The 17,677-nt window shown below is 52.9% G+C and overlaps 6 protein-coding genes across 6 annotated transcripts; 4 read left to right on the top strand and 2 right to left on the bottom strand.

The window, feature by feature from the left end:
* Positions 1-673: 673 nt before the first annotated feature.
* Positions 674-1,435, bottom strand: NCS57_00045700 (uncharacterized protein; the record flags this gene model as incomplete). The annotated part of the gene is made up of 2 exons (XM_053050543.1): positions 674-1,103; positions 1,173-1,435. 2 exons carry the CDS (start codon positions 1,433-1,435, stop codon positions 674-676), a joined length of 693 nt encoding a protein of 230 aa, XP_052919058.1.
* Positions 1,436-2,032: 597 nt separating this feature from the next.
* NCS57_00045600 (uncharacterized protein) lies at positions 2,033-2,977 on the bottom strand (the record flags this gene model as incomplete). The annotated part of the gene is made up of 1 exon (XM_053050542.1): positions 2,033-2,977. The coding sequence occupies one exon, from the start codon at positions 2,975-2,977 to the stop codon at positions 2,033-2,035; it is 945 nt and encodes a 314-aa protein (XP_052919057.1).
* Positions 2,978-5,047: 2,070 nt separating this feature from the next.
* NCS57_00045500 (Protein phosphatase PP2A regulatory subunit B) lies at positions 5,048-6,849 on the top strand (the record flags this gene model as incomplete). Its single annotated transcript, XM_053050541.1, has 6 exons — positions 5,048-5,091; positions 5,165-5,205; positions 5,280-5,377; positions 5,466-6,117; positions 6,183-6,763; positions 6,826-6,849. The coding sequence occupies 6 exons, from the start codon at positions 5,048-5,050 to the stop codon at positions 6,847-6,849; spliced, it is 1,440 nt and encodes a 479-aa protein (XP_052919056.1).
* A 983-nt stretch (positions 6,850-7,832) lies between these two features.
* On the top strand, positions 7,833-9,335 carry NCS57_00045400 (uncharacterized protein; the record flags this gene model as incomplete). Its single annotated transcript, XM_053050540.1, has 5 exons — positions 7,833-8,078; positions 8,186-8,211; positions 8,260-8,276; positions 8,359-8,699; positions 8,760-9,335. 5 exons carry the CDS (start codon positions 7,833-7,835, stop codon positions 9,333-9,335), a joined length of 1,206 nt encoding a protein of 401 aa, XP_052919055.1.
* A 704-nt stretch (positions 9,336-10,039) lies between these two features.
* Positions 10,040-12,118, top strand: NCS57_00045300 (uncharacterized protein; the record flags this gene model as incomplete). Its single annotated transcript, XM_053050539.1, has 2 exons — positions 10,040-10,443; positions 10,498-12,118. 2 exons carry the CDS (start codon positions 10,040-10,042, stop codon positions 12,116-12,118), a joined length of 2,025 nt encoding a protein of 674 aa, XP_052919054.1.
* Positions 12,119-13,900: 1,782 nt separating this feature from the next.
* Positions 13,901-17,101, top strand: NCS57_00045200 (AMP deaminase; the record flags this gene model as incomplete). Its single annotated transcript, XM_053050538.1, has 4 exons — positions 13,901-13,907; positions 14,018-15,474; positions 15,532-16,652; positions 16,711-17,101. 4 exons carry the CDS (start codon positions 13,901-13,903, stop codon positions 17,099-17,101), a joined length of 2,976 nt encoding a protein of 991 aa, XP_052919053.1.
* Positions 17,102-17,677: the final 576 nt, after the last annotated feature.

The raw sequence follows: 17,677 nt of genomic DNA, 5'->3' as shown, positions 1-17,677 counted from the left end.
ACCCCGCGACGTTTTTTTTTTCGTCGAGACCTCTTCGTGGTGCAGATTCTCAGTGGAGTGGAGCGGGTGCTTATTCCGCAGGATCCCGTTCACCCGCTGTAAGAGAGGATCCAATGGGCGTCAGTTGTGTTACACGCAACAAGCAATTCAGTCTCACATGTAGTGATCAATTCTGCGCAGTTTTGTTGTTGAATCCAAGCCCAGAATAAATTGCTTCGTTCGGACTACACGGGAAGTTGGTCTACCTATATACAAATGGCTCAAAACTTGAGCAGTCGTCGTTCTTCCAATGCGTCCGTCAATCGTCCTGTCCAAGTAAAATCGTTAAAAACCGAAGTGAATAACACGCCCCAAACTCCGGATTGCATCGACCGAGAGCGTTAATGATATGCGTCGTGACGAGGGAGTTATTCCTCATCCTGTTCATCAGGGGCTCGTTGCCGGGAGACGAATGTTGTTCCCTCGTGCTGGATTTGGTCTCACAGATGAGCAAGATGCCCGTTGTGTATTTGATGACCATGCGAAGAGTAGGCCATCGCTTGACCGAGACTTAGCAGCACGAGTATAGCCAAATGGATGCTATAACGTCTATGGCAACAAGCTTTTGGACAATTGAGTCCAAATGACTGGTCACAACGACCATGCGCTGTCGTAATATTTGCATCCTGGCCCATTAAGCCAACACATTGAGCATGGCAATGGCCGCGCCAATGCCTGCGAGCCACGACTCGAGGTTGTTGGACGAAGCAGCATTCCCGTAGTCGCCACAGTCGCTCTTCTCGAGTTTCCCGCAGGCACGAGAGCTCAGGCTTGAGCACACCTCGGTTGCCGATGGGCCCAGGGCCTGTCCGCCGCCCTCAACTGTAGTACCTCCGCCGCCGGGCACAACAATGGTCACGCCATATTGACCACCATCCTCGAGGTAACTGACACATCTGTCGTAGTTCTCTTCGCAAGCGTCGACGGCCGAAGTGCAAGAACCATCATTCGAGAATGTCGTCGCGGCGTACGGGAAGGCAAAGTAGGAGTTCGGGACGTAGGACACGGGAGCGGTTGCGTCGCCAGTAGGCGCCTCGGATGGGGCCGTTCCAGTACACACCGCGCTGGAATCGAGGTCAGTCAGTCTTGTGCTCGCTTGTTTGTCTGTTCCAGATCTGGATATCTGTACTTACCCAGAGGGACAACAAGCTGGTTGATCATCGGCGTCGAGAGCGCACGTCTGTCCGTTCTGGCAGCAGATGTCGCTGAAACGCTGGCCGAGCTCCTCCGAGCATCGGAATGTGTTGGCAGGGCAGGACTCGTCTCGCCTGAAGATCAAGGACGCAGCCGGGATATATGTCGCTATTGTTGCTGGCGGCGCTGTCGCTGTTGCCAAGTGCAGGGCAGATGTTGAGCCTGCAACGAGGCCGAGCCACATCCAACTCCGACTCAACATGATGGTGGTGGAAGTGAGACGGGATGGTTCAACTTTGAGATTGGCTCGCTTGGTGAGGACGACAGATAGCGGGCGCTCGACGGGATGGGCTGGGAGGTTCTCCGTTCTACTGCAGGTGGTTCAAGCATGCAAGAAATGGAAGGGTTCCAGTCAGTTTCTTTCGTTTTTTTTTCTTCTCTCTGTTCCCTAGCGGACGACCGGGCTCCCGGTAGGGGATCTGGGATGATGTCGGTGGGGTATCCTCCAGATGCTTGTCCCATCCTGTCGTAAATGCAAGGTTATGCACACCGCAGGTCACCATTTTTGGCTCTGGCAACACAGCTCGACTGAGCGTCGGGCTGAGAGCCGGGGCAGGGAGAGAGCGTGGAATGATGTCATTGGTGGTTGACACAGTTGCTGAGCAACCCCGCGTCCACCTCCAACCATGCGACGACTCCACAGTGGGAGCTAGGAACTGGTCCGTCAGGGCCATGCCAGGTACGGCTTTAATGAAGGCAAGGCTTCAAATCGATATGAAAAGAGGGACTGGCTTGGATCTTGGCACAAGGGTCTGAATTACACTCACTATGTAGATATGCATATTCCGACCTCGGCTTCTTAGAATCCTCGCACATGACCAAGGATCTGCCGCAAGCGATCCAGTGCCTTCGTCTCTGGTGGCGGACCAGGGACTTCAGGATCACGAGCCTTCAACTGCTCAATCTCTCTTCGAGCCTCAGCTGCCAAGGGCTCCAGATCTCCCCAGACGTGATCCGTGTAACCCGTCAATACGTTACCCCACAGCTGAAGCCAGTTGCTTCTCGCTTCAGCGCTGTCTGTGGTTCCGAGGTGGAGTTGCATCTCGGCCTCTGCAAGAGGTCCTGGCTCTGTCAAGAAATTGGGGTTGAAGTTGAGCAGGTCGTCCCAGCGGGGGCCAGAAGAAGACGAGCTTGCGGAGAATAATGCTTCTCGAAGCTTGGCAGCAGCTTCTGGTGTTAAAGCGTCATCTTCAGCTTCGGGGTCTTCGGCGCCTAGGAGAACAGCGTCAAGCTCATCGGATGGACCGTCAAGGAGACTGACAACGGCTGCACCGTCGAACCTTTCCTGCTCGGCCACTGCCGCGCCTCTTGAGGGGAATGTGTCATGCAAGTTCTGGTGTTGGAGGTGGTGAGGATGGACCAGGTCCTCAACTTCCAGTGTTGAGTCGGCGCTGACAAAGTCGTTGAACGCTTGCGCCGAAGCCGTGGAATCGGAATGTGCCTGTGAGCGCAACGACTCGCCCGGAGCCGCCGAGCGCAATCTGTGTGACGATGCTTCCCCTGCGCCTGATGAAACTCTGTCGATACTGCTGGTACCCGAGCTGCCCTTTCCCGCAGGTTGCTGGCCAGTCAAATCTGGCCCTGTGCCAAAGGCATTGAGGGCGAGCCTTCCAGAAGCCTGAATGCGGTCAACCATAGAACCAGACCCCTCTCCTTCTGCGGCCTTTCCCTTGCCCTTGGGGTTGTTGGATGCCCCGTTGTCCTTGGGTGGGAAGTTTCCCGGGTGTTGCTGATCTTGGCTCATGCTTTGCGGTTTAGATGAGGTTATAGATGACTAGATATTCAGTTGACGTGAATGGAAACCTGAATAAAAAGATGCGACATTGAGTGATTGCGGGAGTGGGCGATGTTGACATAAACTGGGCTGGCTTGTATCGGAGTTCCTGTGATTTTAGGCGGTTTAGATGGAGGGTTTGGAGGATGGGTGTGTATGTATGTCATTGATTGGAGGCACATGGATATGAGGTCGTTCCGGAGCACATGTCAGGCCGGTCCGGACGGACGAGCGGGTGCGGATCGGACTTGGACCTTGGCATCGGATGCGACCGAGGAAACATCCATGTATGCCCTCGTGGGCACTCTCCAAAACCAGTAGCTGCTACCTGGGTCGAGGACAAAAACGAGGCACCACTACAAACTCAATAGCTTATCCTCCCCTAAAGATTGTTAATCAAGCATTGTAGGAATACATGAAAGAGCTCGAAAATATCACTATTATTGTAATATATCTTAGATCATCTTATTTTATTTTATCTAAATTTATCTGTTGTGCCTGAGATGGAAGTCAGCAACCTCCTTCTTGATACTCTGGTGTCTCCTTGATTTCTTGATGTGCCTGCTAGCTTCCAGCTTATCAACCAGTCTCGCCTACCCTGAACAAGTCCAAAATGTCGAGGTTCCACTGTTTCCGGCGCCAGAGCCCAAATGAGGCCACGCCATGTCAGATCAAGGTGAGGCGACATAGACCTGAAAGCTCAGGTGAACAGAAGGAACCCCCGCCATGACACTGGGTTGTTGAGAAGCACTCGAGAGCATTCCCCCACTTTAAGCGTCGTCGGGGACGCTGGAAACGAGCTTGAACGTAACGATCTACCTTGCTGTTCCGCCTCACTTCACCACAGGAACAACGCATGCGTGGGGAGCAATGAGAAGCTTGGCTGGGTATGCCGGGCCAGCACAGAGCTGCAAGCTCACAGGTACGGCAGAAATAAACGATACGATAGCTTGGGCTCACAGTTGGTAAACATTGGGCAACAAGGCAGACAATACCATACGGCCAAGTCGTCACCTCGCCGGACTCAGTCGAGGTTAAGTCATCGATTTGGTGGTGGCGCCAGGCCCTGGACCTGTTACAGGCGAGCACAGCACTGGAAGCTCCCTGTAACTGTGGCTCATCTCTCAGCTCGAAGCTCCTCATTGTGGCTCACGCCCGCACCCAACCCACCCATCCCGATCCCATCCACCATCCATCACCTGTCCCGTCCCCTCCAGTGCAAGCCAGCCCAGGCCAAACCAACTTAGCCAAACCAGCCCAGGCCAACCCAAAACCAAAAGCGAACCAAACTGCAAGACCTTGGGTTCTGCTGCGTCACTTCCTCCATATCCCCTCCTCACCAAAGAACTCCATCTTCTGCTTGTGGCATCTGCTCCTCAGCTCCCAGCCGTTTGACCTCGCCGTTACAAGCCTTTAACGGCAGTGACTGTACTTAGCCACAGCCAGCGCAGCTCAGCACAGACTCGAGCCTTGCTCCTCCACTCGCTGTCTCCTCCCCTCACCTCCCGTCCGTCGCTCGTCCGCCGCCTCTGCTTCTGCTGTCGTCTGCCGCGCCCACACCAACCCACCTCCTCCACCACCACCACTGCCTACTCCTGTTACCACCACCACCTTCAGCCTCCAGCCTCGGACGCCTGCCGACCTGTCGACATCATCCACCGTCGTCCTCCTCCGACCGAACCCCGATCAACCCCCCCGCCGCTTGACGAAATATCTTTTGGACGACGGCATTCCCACGGCGGCGATATCTAGCTGGACCCCACTCCGGCGCCGACAAAAAGACGATATCGAAAACGACACCACCGCCCATCCATCATCCGCCCACCGCAAGACCTGGCGTGTGCCACCACAGCTTGCACCCATCCATCTCCCTTCGCATCGCCCGCGCCAGGAGCTCCCATCATATCCAAATTACCGGTTGCGGTTCATCTTCACCTCCTCCCTGGTCCGCCATTCCCACAGCTCTCTCGGTTCTTACCTTGCCCTCCCTCGATCTTCGTCCGCAACCCCTCCTAATCCCCGCCCTCGCTGCTCACCAAAATGGTTGATAGCGAAGCGAACTCGCCCACGTGGAAGTTCACGCAGTACGTAGCCTTCTTTCTGGCCTTTGCCCGCGTTCCGCGTCCGTGTTTATTAATGCTGAGCTCTCGCCTGCAGGTGCTTTGGTGACAAGGGCGATGTTGAAGACATCACCGAAGGTATGTCATCTCCTTGCTCCCCACAATCCTGCCCTCGACCTTGAAGTGCTGACCGCTGTTCCCCCCTGCTCCAGCTGATATCATCTCGACGGTTGAGTTCGACCATACCGGAAATTATCTCGCTACGGGCGACAAGGGAGGTAGAGTGGTGCTCTTCGAACGCAACGAGACGGTATGTCACCATCCATCAGTCGACGCCCTTGCGAGCCTCCAGCGCTTGGTGTTGCGCATCCTCTTGCCGTCGCTAACTCTCGACGCAGAAAAAAACCTGCGAGTACAAATTCCACACCGAGTTTCAGTCGCACGAACCCGAATTCGACTATTTGAAGTCCCTAGAGATTGAAGAGAAGATCAACAAGATTAAGTGGTGCCGGCGACAAAATGCTTCCCACTACTTGCTGTCCACCAACGACAAGACGATCAAGCTGTGGAAAGTCTTTGAGAAGTCGCTCAAGGTTGTCGCCGAGAACAACCTCTCTCACGATGTCACGCCTGGTAGTCTGGCGGGAGGAGGCGGCGCTCCCAGGCCGCTTCCTGCCCACCGGTTCAGGGATGCTGCCGACCTCAAGCTTCCTCGCCTCACACATCACGATACGGTTGTTGCCGCCGTGCCACGCCGAACATACGCCAACGCCCACGCCTACCACATCAACAGCATCTCGGTGAACAGCGATGGAGAGACCTTCATCAGCAGCGACGATTTGCGTATCAACCTGTGGAACCTTAACATCCAGGAGCAGAGCTTCAACATTGTTGATATCAAGCCTGCAAACATGGAGGAGCTCACTGAAGTCATTACGGCTGCCGAGTTCCACCCCATGAGCTGCAACTGGTTCATGTATGCTAGCTCAAAGGGCACTATCAAGCTCGCCGACATGCGGCAGAGTGCTCTGTGCGACCAGCACGCGAAGTGTTTGTGCTCCCCATCTGTGACATCTGCATCTGCGACCCGGAGATGTGCTGACTCCTAGCCCTAGTATTCGAGCAAGAGGAAGATCCTTCATCACGCTCATTCTTCTCCGAAATCATCTCTTCCATCTCCGATGTGCGATTCTCGTATGATGGCCGATACATCCTGTCCCGCGATTACCTCACCGTCAAGATCTGGGACATCAACATGGAGCGGCAGCCAGTCAAGACGATACCGATTCACGAGCATCTTCGCCCACGGTTGTGTGACACCTACGAGAATGACAGCATATTCGACAAGTTCGAGGTGGTCTTCTCAGGAGATGCCAAGAATGTCATGACGGGCAGCTACAACAATAACTTCATGATCTATCCTTCAGACCCTGACAAGGAAGTCGAGGTTGTCCTCCAGGCGGATAAGTCGGCTTTCAAGGCTAAGAAGGTTGGAGTCCCTACACCCATCAATTCATCGACAAGCCCGACTGCGACCAACGGAAAGAAGGGCGGCTCCAGGGCGGGTAGCCCAGGCGGTCAAGGTCAGCGGATGCGTAAGGAGACAGACGCAGACCAGATCGATTTCAACAAGAAGATTCTGCACATGAGCTGGCATCCGTTTGAGGACAGTATTGCGATTGCAGCTACGAACAATGTAAGTACACGGGTTGAGATACAGACCGGAGAGGATGGCCGATGGCTAACATGGTGGCACAGCTCTTTGTCTTCTCGGCACTCTAGACCATGACAGCGGCGTTCATCTCGCAAGGGCAATTAAGTGAGGAAGTTGGCGTGGCGGGGGAGCGGAAGACAAAGTAGTAAGGATATGGGCGCCTCCGCCACCTTCGTGATGGGACTGACCTAGTTCTGCTTGGGCACGACATGGCATCTCGTCGATTCAGGGCAGGGTGATACGGATCAATGCAGCCTACTATACTTAGAAGCTAAAGCACAGCGCCAGCACTGCTTGGAGCGAAGCCACGCGCAAAGAACGCTGAAGAGGCCCCTTGGATGTGGCCCTAAAGCGGAGGATGCAGAGATGTAGGCAAAGGAACCTACTGAGAGCATGGCATGGGGCAGATGGACGTGGAAGAGCCACTTGGGATGGAGGTGAACGAATGCATGGGTGCATGGGTCGGCGTTTGGTCGCCAGGTGTAGCAGAAAGCGCAAAGAGATCATTTGAGAATCAAAGAAATGCCACTCAAAGTTGAAATAGAGGAGCATTGTCATGTCATGAGGAGCATCAAGGGATAATACGAGTTGGACGATGTCATACTCAGGTACCCCGGGAGTGTGCCTGTTGTAAGCTTATTCTTGAAAGCAAGTTCCTGTGTGATTATCGGGGCGATGGGACTGATGCTGGACCAATCCTGGATCTGCGCCTTGGACACGAGTCCTGGCCATCAACCAGCTCCGGAGGCTCGGGAACTGTCAGCTTCCAAGAATGCGCCAAAGAGCCGCCCCTGGCACTATTCATAGAGTTGGACTGGGGCGAGACGCGCTAGCGAGTACAGGGTACAGAGAGACCCCTGCCAGCGCCCTCGAATCGACGAGTGGTGTGGTACCGATACACGGAGGCTGGCACCCCCATGTCATCTTCCCGTACGGCTTTCTTGCATGAAGACACAAGGGCAACATCGACAATCGACTGAGTCTCTCCCTGCCTGCAGCCAACACACCCGAAGGAAACCCGATCTGTACTTTTATCTGCCCCCCCCTCCCGATGCCAATGGACCAGAAATCGAGCCTCATGTCTTCACACATTCTCCGCAAGAGGACGCCCGACATGACGGCCCTCCAAGGCTCGAGCCGTCGCGGCACCGCCTCGCGCGAGCCCAGCGACTCGGAGAAGGCGTCAGCGTCGTCGGTCGCCCATCGCTTTGCCAGTATGATGGCCAGCGAGGTTGGCCCGTCGTTGCTGACGGTCGCTGTGATGCTGTGCCTGATCTTCGGAGGTTGTTGTTCCAACGTATGTCCATCCCGTCCCTGTCTGGCCAGCTCATCATGCAGCCTTCACTGCTGAACCCCTGCCTCCCTTAACACACCAGAAACTGACCTACATCTTATTCTTTCTAGGTTTATGCGCTCGAGGCAATTGTCAAGTGAGTTGTAAAACTGTACTATGAGAAACTATTGCTGACCCGATGTAGTTTTGAACCTTCGAGTGGTACGAGCATTTCCGCACAACCTCATATTGTCTCATACGAGAAGTGACTGCAATGTCCCCTTTGCTGACACATTTGACTTAGGGACACTATTGACCTTTGTCCAATTCATCTTTGTCGCCGTGACAGGGTTTATCGCCCAGTTTGATAAGAACAGTCGTTTCTTCATTGCGCCCAACAAGGTCCCTTTGAGCCGCTGGATGGTCAATATTGTGCTATTCTTCACCATCAATGTCCTCAACAACCATGCATTCAGCTATGATATCTCGGTGCCAGTCCACATTATCCTCAGGTCTGGCGGTAGTATCACAACCATGGCTGCGGGCTATCTCTATGGCAAGAGATACTCACGCACGCAGGTCGTCGCTGTCGTCTTGTTGACATTGGGTGTCATCCTGGCTGCTTGGTCGGATGCTCAAGCCAAGGTGAGCACCTTCAACATCCACTCACTTATCCCTTACGCTCCTAACATTATCTGATGGTAGGGAAAGGGAGCGGAAGAGAGTTCTGGACGCCCAGCTTTCAGCACTGGCCTCGTAATCCTTTTCGTCGCTCAGGTGCTCTCAGCCATCATGGGGCTTTACACGGAGGCAACCTATGCCAAGTATGGCCCGCAATGGAGAGAGAACCTTTTCTACTCTCACGCCCTTTCTTTGCCTCTGTTCCTGCCCTTTGCTCCCTCGATGGCCCGCACCTTTGCGCACCTCATGTCAAGCACCCCGATGCAACTACCCAGTCTCCTGAGCATTGCCACCACGTCGTTCCCAGTTCCCAGTCAGGTTTTCTATCTCATCACCAATGTCTTGACTCAGTATGCCTGTATTCGCGGAGTCAACTTACTGGCAGCGGTCTCCACCGCCCTAACTGTTACCATCGTCCTCAACATCCGGAAGCTTGTGAGTCTCCTCCTCAGCATCTGGCTCTTCGGCAACACGCTTGCCCCGGGCACATTGGTTGGTGCCATCATCGTGTTTAGTGCTGGCGGCCTTTACTCTGTGGGCTCACGAAAGAAGCCGGAGGTGGAAAAGACGCCCCAGGAGCGCCCAGAAAAGGCGAGTTGAGTAACTTGCACCAGTGTATTTATATATCTGCATTGCGAATCACCATTAGGGTGTAGATGTGGTGTTTTTGGTTCAATAGAAGTATGTTAGAGGGAGGTAGAGAACTAGAGAGGTGATAGGGAAGTGGGATAGATAGAGTATCTATGGCATTATGATACCCATTAGATTGGAACAAAAGATACCACAACATGCATGTCTCGTTATGCTAGCAGCCAGCACAACAAGACGGGGTGGGTTTAGACTGTATTCAAAACAAGAGTAACGATAAGGTCGGTCTTAAGATAGCAATACTAGGCCCGGTTTTAAAGAATACTCCGGAGGCTGAAGATCACCCATTCCCCCAACCTCGCATTCTTCGGTTGGGGGATGGGTACTTTCGAGGCCCCCAACGCCGTTCGAGTTCAGCTGCAGTGTGCGGGGCTAGAGATTTGTGATCCTTCTGATACGAAAGTCGAAGTATAGACGATGCCATTCGAGCGCTTATCGGGATCATCTCCGACATCTAACCCGAAGGCCGGAAGGCTTGATCAGGGCATTGGGCAACATGGTAGGTAGTTCCATCTTGGCGCATGAGACATGATGCATTGGTGTTACTAAAGCACATGTTCTGGAAGTATATGAGGGGAGCGTTGAGCAGCCGACAACACGTTTGTTCATCACCTTTCTCTTCACTTCCAGTCTTTAAACCTCTGACCTGACCCGGCATGTCTCATCCACAAACCACCTTTCGCCAGACAACCTTCAAGGGGGACTCGGTCCTCTCAAGGAGACGAAAGACTGTTTCTCGTACCACGGTCCACGCCCAGCTGGAGCAGTTGCGGTCAACTGGCCGATATGACTGCTTCAAGCTCAAGTGGCATCCTATCTACGCAGACAAGTCCATGTGGCCGGTGCCTTTTCATCTCTTCTGGGATAGCGATATTGCCAAATGGATCGAAGGAGCCTGCTATTTTCTCGCTGACGACTATGATGCCGAGATTGATAAGACAATATGTGAGCTTGTGGGGATGATCAGAGGAGCTCAGCAGGAAGACGGTTACTTGAACGTCCATTATACTGTAGTCGAGCCTGATAAACGATGGTACAATCTCAGAGATATGCATGAGATGTAAGTTGTTGAGCGAAATCTACCTCCATACTTACTCCTTACTGATGGTAATAGGTACAATGCTGGCCATCTTATTGAGGCTGCTGTCGCCCACGAGGGTTACTATCACAACAACCTACTCATCGAGCCAATTGGGAAGTATGTAGCCCACATTCGGAAGCGATTTGGCCCTGGTGAGGGCCAGTTAAGGGGATACCCCGGTCACCCTGAGATTGAACTTGCTCTGTTTCGTCTCTACAAAGCAACTGGGAGTACCGACGCCTTTGAGTTGGCACAGTACTTTCTGACAGAGCGGGGAAATCCAAAGGGACAGGATGGCAAGCATTACTATGATTGGGAGATGGAGAAAAGAGGAGAGATCTCATGGCAACGACCTGATGCTTACCCTGAGCATGGCACCCTTTGGTACTGCCAGGCGGATTCTCCAATTGTCGAGCAAAAGACCATTGAGGGACATGCTGTCCGGGCTAACTATCTGCTTACTGCAGTTGCCGATATGCTTTACCTCTCGAAGGAGGACGGCCGGCCCATCCCCAATGCAGAAGGTTGGTCTGAAGCCCTGCACAGGCTGTGGAACAACATGGTCGACAAGAAGATGTACATGACAGGAGGCGTCGGTGCCATCAAGCAGTGGGAAGGATTCGGCATCGACTATTTTCTCCCTCAAGGAGCAGATGAGGGCGGCTGCTACAACGAGACTTGCGTTTCCATCGCCGTCATGATGCTTGCCGAGCGGATCTTGCATCTTGACCTCGACGCCCACTATGCCGACATCATGGAGCTGTGCCTGTACAACACCGTCATGACTGCGATGAGCCTTGATGGAAAGGCCTTTACGTACGTTAATCAGCTGGCTAGTACCGAAGCCGACAAGAGCGTGCGTGAAGAGTGGTTCTGGTGCGCTTGCTGCCCCCCTAATCTGACCAGACTCTTCGGTAGTCTAGGTGGCTATCTGTGGGATTACGGCCACGAAGCGGATAATGTCTTCGTCAACGTACACTTGTACACTGGTGCTGAGCTTACCTTCGATGCCAATGGGTTGCCTGTAACCCTCCAGCAGAGGTCTAACTGGCCATGGGAGGGCAAGGTAGACTTCCAGCTCTCAGTTCCATCTTCTCTGCGAGCCGTTGTCCGACTGCGTCTTCCAGCATGGTCTAATGGGGCGTATATCTTGACACCATATCCGCAGCCAGGCACAGTCAAGGTCGAAAAGGGGTACATCTGCCTGGACCCTGCCTATGTTTCTGAGAACCCTTCATTCTCTCTTCAAGTCCTCGGCTTCGAGCCTAGATACCTCTCGCCTCACCCATACACGAATCAGCGGACTCTGACACTCGCTCGTGGGCCAATTGTGTACTGTGTCGAAGATGCCGACAATCCATGGGAGACCAACCACTTCAAGGATGTTTTCCTCCGAACAGACTCGAAAGTGGTTGAGAAGATGGTGACCGATGAAAAGACTGGAGAAGAATATGTGGCTTTGCAGAGCAAATGCTGGAAGCAATCTATTTCCACTCATGCTTCCCTCAAGGTTGATGGAGACTCTGCCACACCACAGGACCTAATATTTGTTCCTTACTATTTCAGGGCCAATAGGGGAGGGAAGGGACAGATGAGGGTTGGGTTGATGAATGGGGGTATCGAGTCAGGTTTTATCTTCCCTGAAAGACTGTAGCAACATGTGCAGAGTGACTTGATAACTGGGCATTGAGGCTTGAGATTGAATACAAATGCGTCTGGGATACACATGGAACTCATGTCGAAGTATTATATGTTGACTTTATGCCACCCAAAATAGGGATTCAAGTTTCATACTAAAAGTCTCCATAATTTTAACAGTAAAGGCTTCATATCCAAAGCCTAGGGGCTCAATGCGCTCAAATCCATCAGGCTTTGTGCTTCATCATCGATAGGCATGATGCGTACATCTCGGCCCGTGAATGAGCAATTACAGTATTCTCAACGGTAGTTTCAACAATAACTTGTCAAGTTATTTGTGAAGTAGGTGGCCACTAGGTAGGTACCTATCTATTCATGACTCCGAGGTATCTGTCCTTCATAACTCGGTTTGCCGTACACTGATGAGGAACCCACATGGTATCCTATCTTCGACGGCGAATATGCCCTTTCTGCAAATTAATAGTGAAAGACGGCCCTGTGGTTGGAACGTAATGAGCATAGGATGAGAGTGGCGGCCAGAGGTCAACCATCTTGGCAGTCCTCGAGACGACATTCTGAGCGGAGATCAGATGCCTATGACTACGTTCTCCCTAAACAACACTTCATCTGGGCGGTTGGGTACGTATTAGGAAACTTGGGTCTTCCCCTGAACCTCGTGATCATCTTTGACTCAACTTAGTAGCCCTGTCTCGCTTCGAGTCAGAGCATAGTTCGCATGAGAGATCTGGTTACCCAGGCCTTGGGCCCTGCCTTATTCCGGGTCAGGTTCCCCGGAGTACCCCCACGGTAACCAGCAGCCGGATTCCGAATCAGTCGAGAGACCTAGAGGCTGTGCGATGATGTAGTCTCCCGTCCGGGATAGTCCTGGTTCCCGGATGAGGCCCCGTATTACCGAACTGTCGATCACGGTAGCACTAATAACGTTGTTTTGGAAGACTAGAAGGATTTCCGACAACGTGTCGCATGTCCTAGGGAGGGCGTGGGACCATGTGATCGTTTAGAACGCTCGAGCCCGGCATATCGAGGGTTCGTGTGTAACGCGTGACATACCCGGGAGCCCCGTCATTGCTGGCGAGTTTGGGCCTCATTTTGGAAGAAGCGGAAGAGTTACACTACCTCCTGACCTATATGGTAACCATTGTCCAGTCGGAGTAAAAGCCCTGTTCCGTATTGTAGCTACCGAGAGTGAGGCTTTTGTTGGGTGCCTCGGAAGTTGAATGTTGTGATTGCAAGCGAATTGCCCGAGTAAACAGTGTTCTACCAACTCGTTGACTTGAGTTAATGCCGATTCAACAATGCCGACCCATAAACGAATAAGAGTCAGGACTCGTGTGAGAACCAAAGACGAAATATTGTAAACAAAATATCTACGATAATGGATGGAGAGACCTCCAACCATTGAGCGCCACCTCCTTGGGCTGCAAAGAACAATCGAGGTTCAAGTCTCTCCAGTACCGAAGCACATGCCTCAACAGGCCTAGTGCGCTGGAGCTCCCAGCCCCACCCGCGGCGGGCATTGCACCGACGCCCTCAGACCCTGTCCCTCATCCACATCCCGCCTTGTTCTGGGTGTGTCACACCGTCATACCTTGTCTCACTGCCTTACTTCTTACTTGCACGCCTCCTCAAAGACCTCCTCTTTCGTGCCGTCCCGCCTCTGTCAATCAAACCCGGACTGTTCGAGGAGTATTAATTCTCTTTCGCGAGACAATTCATGCGCCAAAAGTGCTCCATTTCCTATCAATAAGCTTGGATTTGATCAGTGTACAAGATCATTATGCCTGGTACGTAGCTCCTCTGCCCCTCTTCAACACTACTACACTCGATGCTTTGGTCTCCCTTCGACTCAAACTCGCAGCAATTGACAGCTGTTCTGACCAAATAATTGCTCCAGGCAACGCCATTTTTGAAGAGAGTGAATCCGCAGCTCTCGACGTACGAACTCGCGAGTCGGATGAAGAAGGCGAGGAGGCCCGGGACTCTGGGGCGACTGGCCATGGCGCCTCCGACGAGCAAGCAGCGTCCGACGCTGGTTCGCACCCCGACCACAGTGACGACGATCTCGAAGACGGAATGCTGTTGCGGGACCTTCCAAAGAGAACAACATTCTACGACCCCGTCGCTGAGCGTCAGATGAGCCAGACGGACGCGAAGTTCTTTTATCACCGAAACAAGGCCGATCTGCGAAGTGGCGGTGGTGCTGGCAGCCAGTCGATACCTCAGAGTCCCTTTCTGGCCTCCAGCTCTCGCCCTGCGACCGAGTATGGCGCAGATTCTATGGTTCTAGACTCCAATGGCCGTCGCGTTGATTCCTTTGCGCCTGGATTGGAGATGCCAGGCCCCGCTATCGACCCTGCAGCGATCACACAGTCGCCCACAAGGATTGAGCCTCATCCTGCGCCTTATCCTCCTAGCCACCCTTCAGTGCCCCCTACTCGAGCTGGAACTATCGCGCAGGAACCACGAGTAGGCGACGGCCCTGCTGCTGGGTTGCCTGCTGGAGGTCTCTTCGACACTGAACCCCACATCACTGCTGAGCTCAGTGCCATTTCCAAGAACATCCAAAGGATTTTGGATCTTCGACGCAAATACATTGCGCTTTCGCTGCAGGGGCCGGAAGACAACCCAAAAGATGACCCTGAATGGGACATTTATCCTCCCCCACCTGAGCCTGCATGGCAGCAACGTTCGCACCATCAAGCTGGTGCTGCAGAGCATATTCCTGGTCAAGAGAACGCAGGATTGAATGGCAACAAAGAGGCACCCGGTGGTCAATCACGATCAGAGACTCGGGAGAGCAAGCGACCAGTGCGAAAGCGGAGGCCAGGCGAAGACATCGGCGAGGACTTTGATATTGCCGATTTGCTACCCCTTCCCAGCAACGACGGGCGCACATACAAGCTAGATGATAGTGGAGTCTACCAGGTGTTTGAGCGCGATGCTGAGGAGCCTTCGATCCGAGTTCCTACAATCAGGGAGTTCTACATGGACCTGGACGACATCTTGGATGTCTCCTCCGATGGACCCAGCAAGAGTTTCGCATTCAGACGTCTCCAGTATCTTGAAGGCAAGTTCAACCTCTATGTCCTTCTCAACGAGTATCAAGAAACGGCGGACAGCAAGAAGGTGCCCCATCGTGATTTTTACAATGTTCGAAAGGTTGATACTCACGTTCACCACTCGGCATGCATGAATCAGAAGCATCTGTTGCGCTTCATCAAGAGTAAGATGAAGAAGTTCCCCAACGAGGTGGTACTATTCCGTGACGGAAAGCACCTCACCCTGGCCGAGGTCTTTGCCAGTATCAACTTGACCGCCTATGACCTCAGCATTGACACTCTTGATATGCACGTAAGTTTCGCGTTCTCCGGATCCAGCTGTTTCGAGATACGCGGCTGACTTTCACAGGCTCATACCGATTCGTTCCATCGATTTGACAAGTTCAACCTCAAGTATAACCCGATCGGCGAGTCTCGTCTCCGTACCATCTTTCTCAAGACGGACAACTTCATTCACGGCCGGTACTTGGCCGAGATCACCAAGGAGGTCATTTCTGACCTTGAGTCGAGCAAGTACCAGATGGTTGAGTGGCGAATCTCAATCTATGGCAAGTCCATTGACGAGTGGGACAAGCTCGCTGCTTGGGTAGTTGACAACAAGCTCTTCTCGCACAACGTTCGCTGGTTGATCCAGATCCCCCGTCTCTACGACGTCTACAAAGCTAGTGGCTTGATGGAGACGTTTGAGCAGGTGGTGAAGAACGTTTTCCAGCCTCTTTTTGAGGTTACCAAGGACCCTTCAAGCCACCCAAAGCTACACATCTTCCTCCAAAGGGTGATTGGCTTTGATAGTGTCGACGATGAGAGTAAGGTTGAACGACGCCTCTTCAAAAAGTTCCCCGTGCCAAAGGTCTGGGACACTAAGCAGAACCCGCCTTACAGCTATTGGATCTACTACCTCTACTCTAACCTGGTATCTCTGAACTACTGGCGCAAGAAGCGTGGCTTCAATACTCTTGTCCTACGGCCACACTGTGGAGAGGCTGGCGACAGTGAGCATCTGGCTGTTGCCGCCCTTTGCTGTCACAGCATCAGCCACGGATTGCTCCTTCGTAAGGTGCCTCTTTTACAGTACATGTTTTATCTGGAACAGATTGGCATCGCCATGTCGCCGCTCAGTAACAATGCTTTGTTCTTGGCATATGAACGGAACCCTTTCCACCAGTATTTCAAGCGAGGCTTGAACGTGTCACTTTCTACGGATGATCCTTTGCAGTTTGCCTTCACAAAGGAGCCTCTCATTGAGGAATATGCAGTGGCTGCGCAGATTTACAAGCTTAGTCCCGTCGACATGTGCGAACTGGCGAAGAACTCGGTTAAGCAGAGTGGCTACGAGTTGTCTGTCAAGGAGCAGTGGCTGGGACCAGGCTGTGACAAGCCGGGCCGAGAAGGAAACACCATGGTCAAGACAAATGTTCCTGACCGGCGTGAAGAGTTCCGGCACTTCACACTGATGCAGGAGAGGGAGGTGTAAGTCACAACCTTGGTCTCTTGATGCCCTTCCTGGCGCTAACCCTTTACCTCACAGGCTAGCAAAATATGTCCACTACAATGCTAACAGCGAGTTCTCGGCCCAACCTGGTGGCACTGATAGTAAGATGTCAGAGTCAGCAGTGTACATGGCCGGGCAGTCCACCGGCGCGGGTCTTCCCTCTGGTGATGAGCCCTCGAATGTGGAAGCGTCCCCGTCGGCTAGCTATCATGCCGCAACCGTAGGATCACCTACTGGATTATCGACTGGCCGAGACCAGACCTGGACTAGCGATGCCATGGCAGATCTTCACCTGTCGGGAAGCGATCCGAGGATGTTCCCAGGAATCTTCACACGAGGACATCGCACTGGTAGCCTCCGCAACTTGGGCCAGGCTGCTGAAGGCCGGACGACATCTGACGATGTTTTTGGGCCCGATACATCCTGACTGGATATCACTAGGCAGAGAAATGCCTTGCGCAAGGCACACTGGATAGGTTCGTAGAGTCATGTGAGTTTGGTATAGGTTGGGTTGACACGGCGGGACTATATAGACAGTAACGTTTTCAAGACTCTGATCAAATAGGTACGGTTGGGAACTGTAGAATGGGTCTTTTCTTGGTTAATCGGCTCCCAGGCCGGGCTTTCGAAACCGATAGTCTTTCAGCTCTCATGGATGCATAGGTGAAGTATGTGCGTAGAAGATGAGTACACCACATGTGGGTTTGTGCCCTAGACATATTGTACCTCAGCGATATGAGCTTTCGAGGTGCTGCTGTGCTAGAGAGTGGCTCCGGGATCTTGGACAACGGTATATGAAGTTTGAAGAACATCGCCCACCGTGATTGACCCAATGGTGACTTCTGCTTCAAATACGATATTGAACAGTGGTGCAAATGCCTTGTTGCTTACTGCAAGTTGCGTAGTGGGGAACTTGGAATACCTGCAAACAGATGCATACGCAGTTGTGTAAGGTTGTCCTGCTCCTTGCTCATCCGCGACAGCCGGATAGACTCATCTGAGC

This window comes from Fusarium keratoplasticum, chromosome 1 (genome assembly GCF_025433545.1).
Source record: "Fusarium keratoplasticum isolate Fu6.1 chromosome 1, whole genome shotgun sequence".
Lineage (NCBI taxonomy): Eukaryota > Fungi > Ascomycota > Sordariomycetes > Hypocreales > Nectriaceae > Fusarium > Fusarium keratoplasticum.
This window is presented reverse-complemented; position numbering and strand designations above follow the sequence as displayed.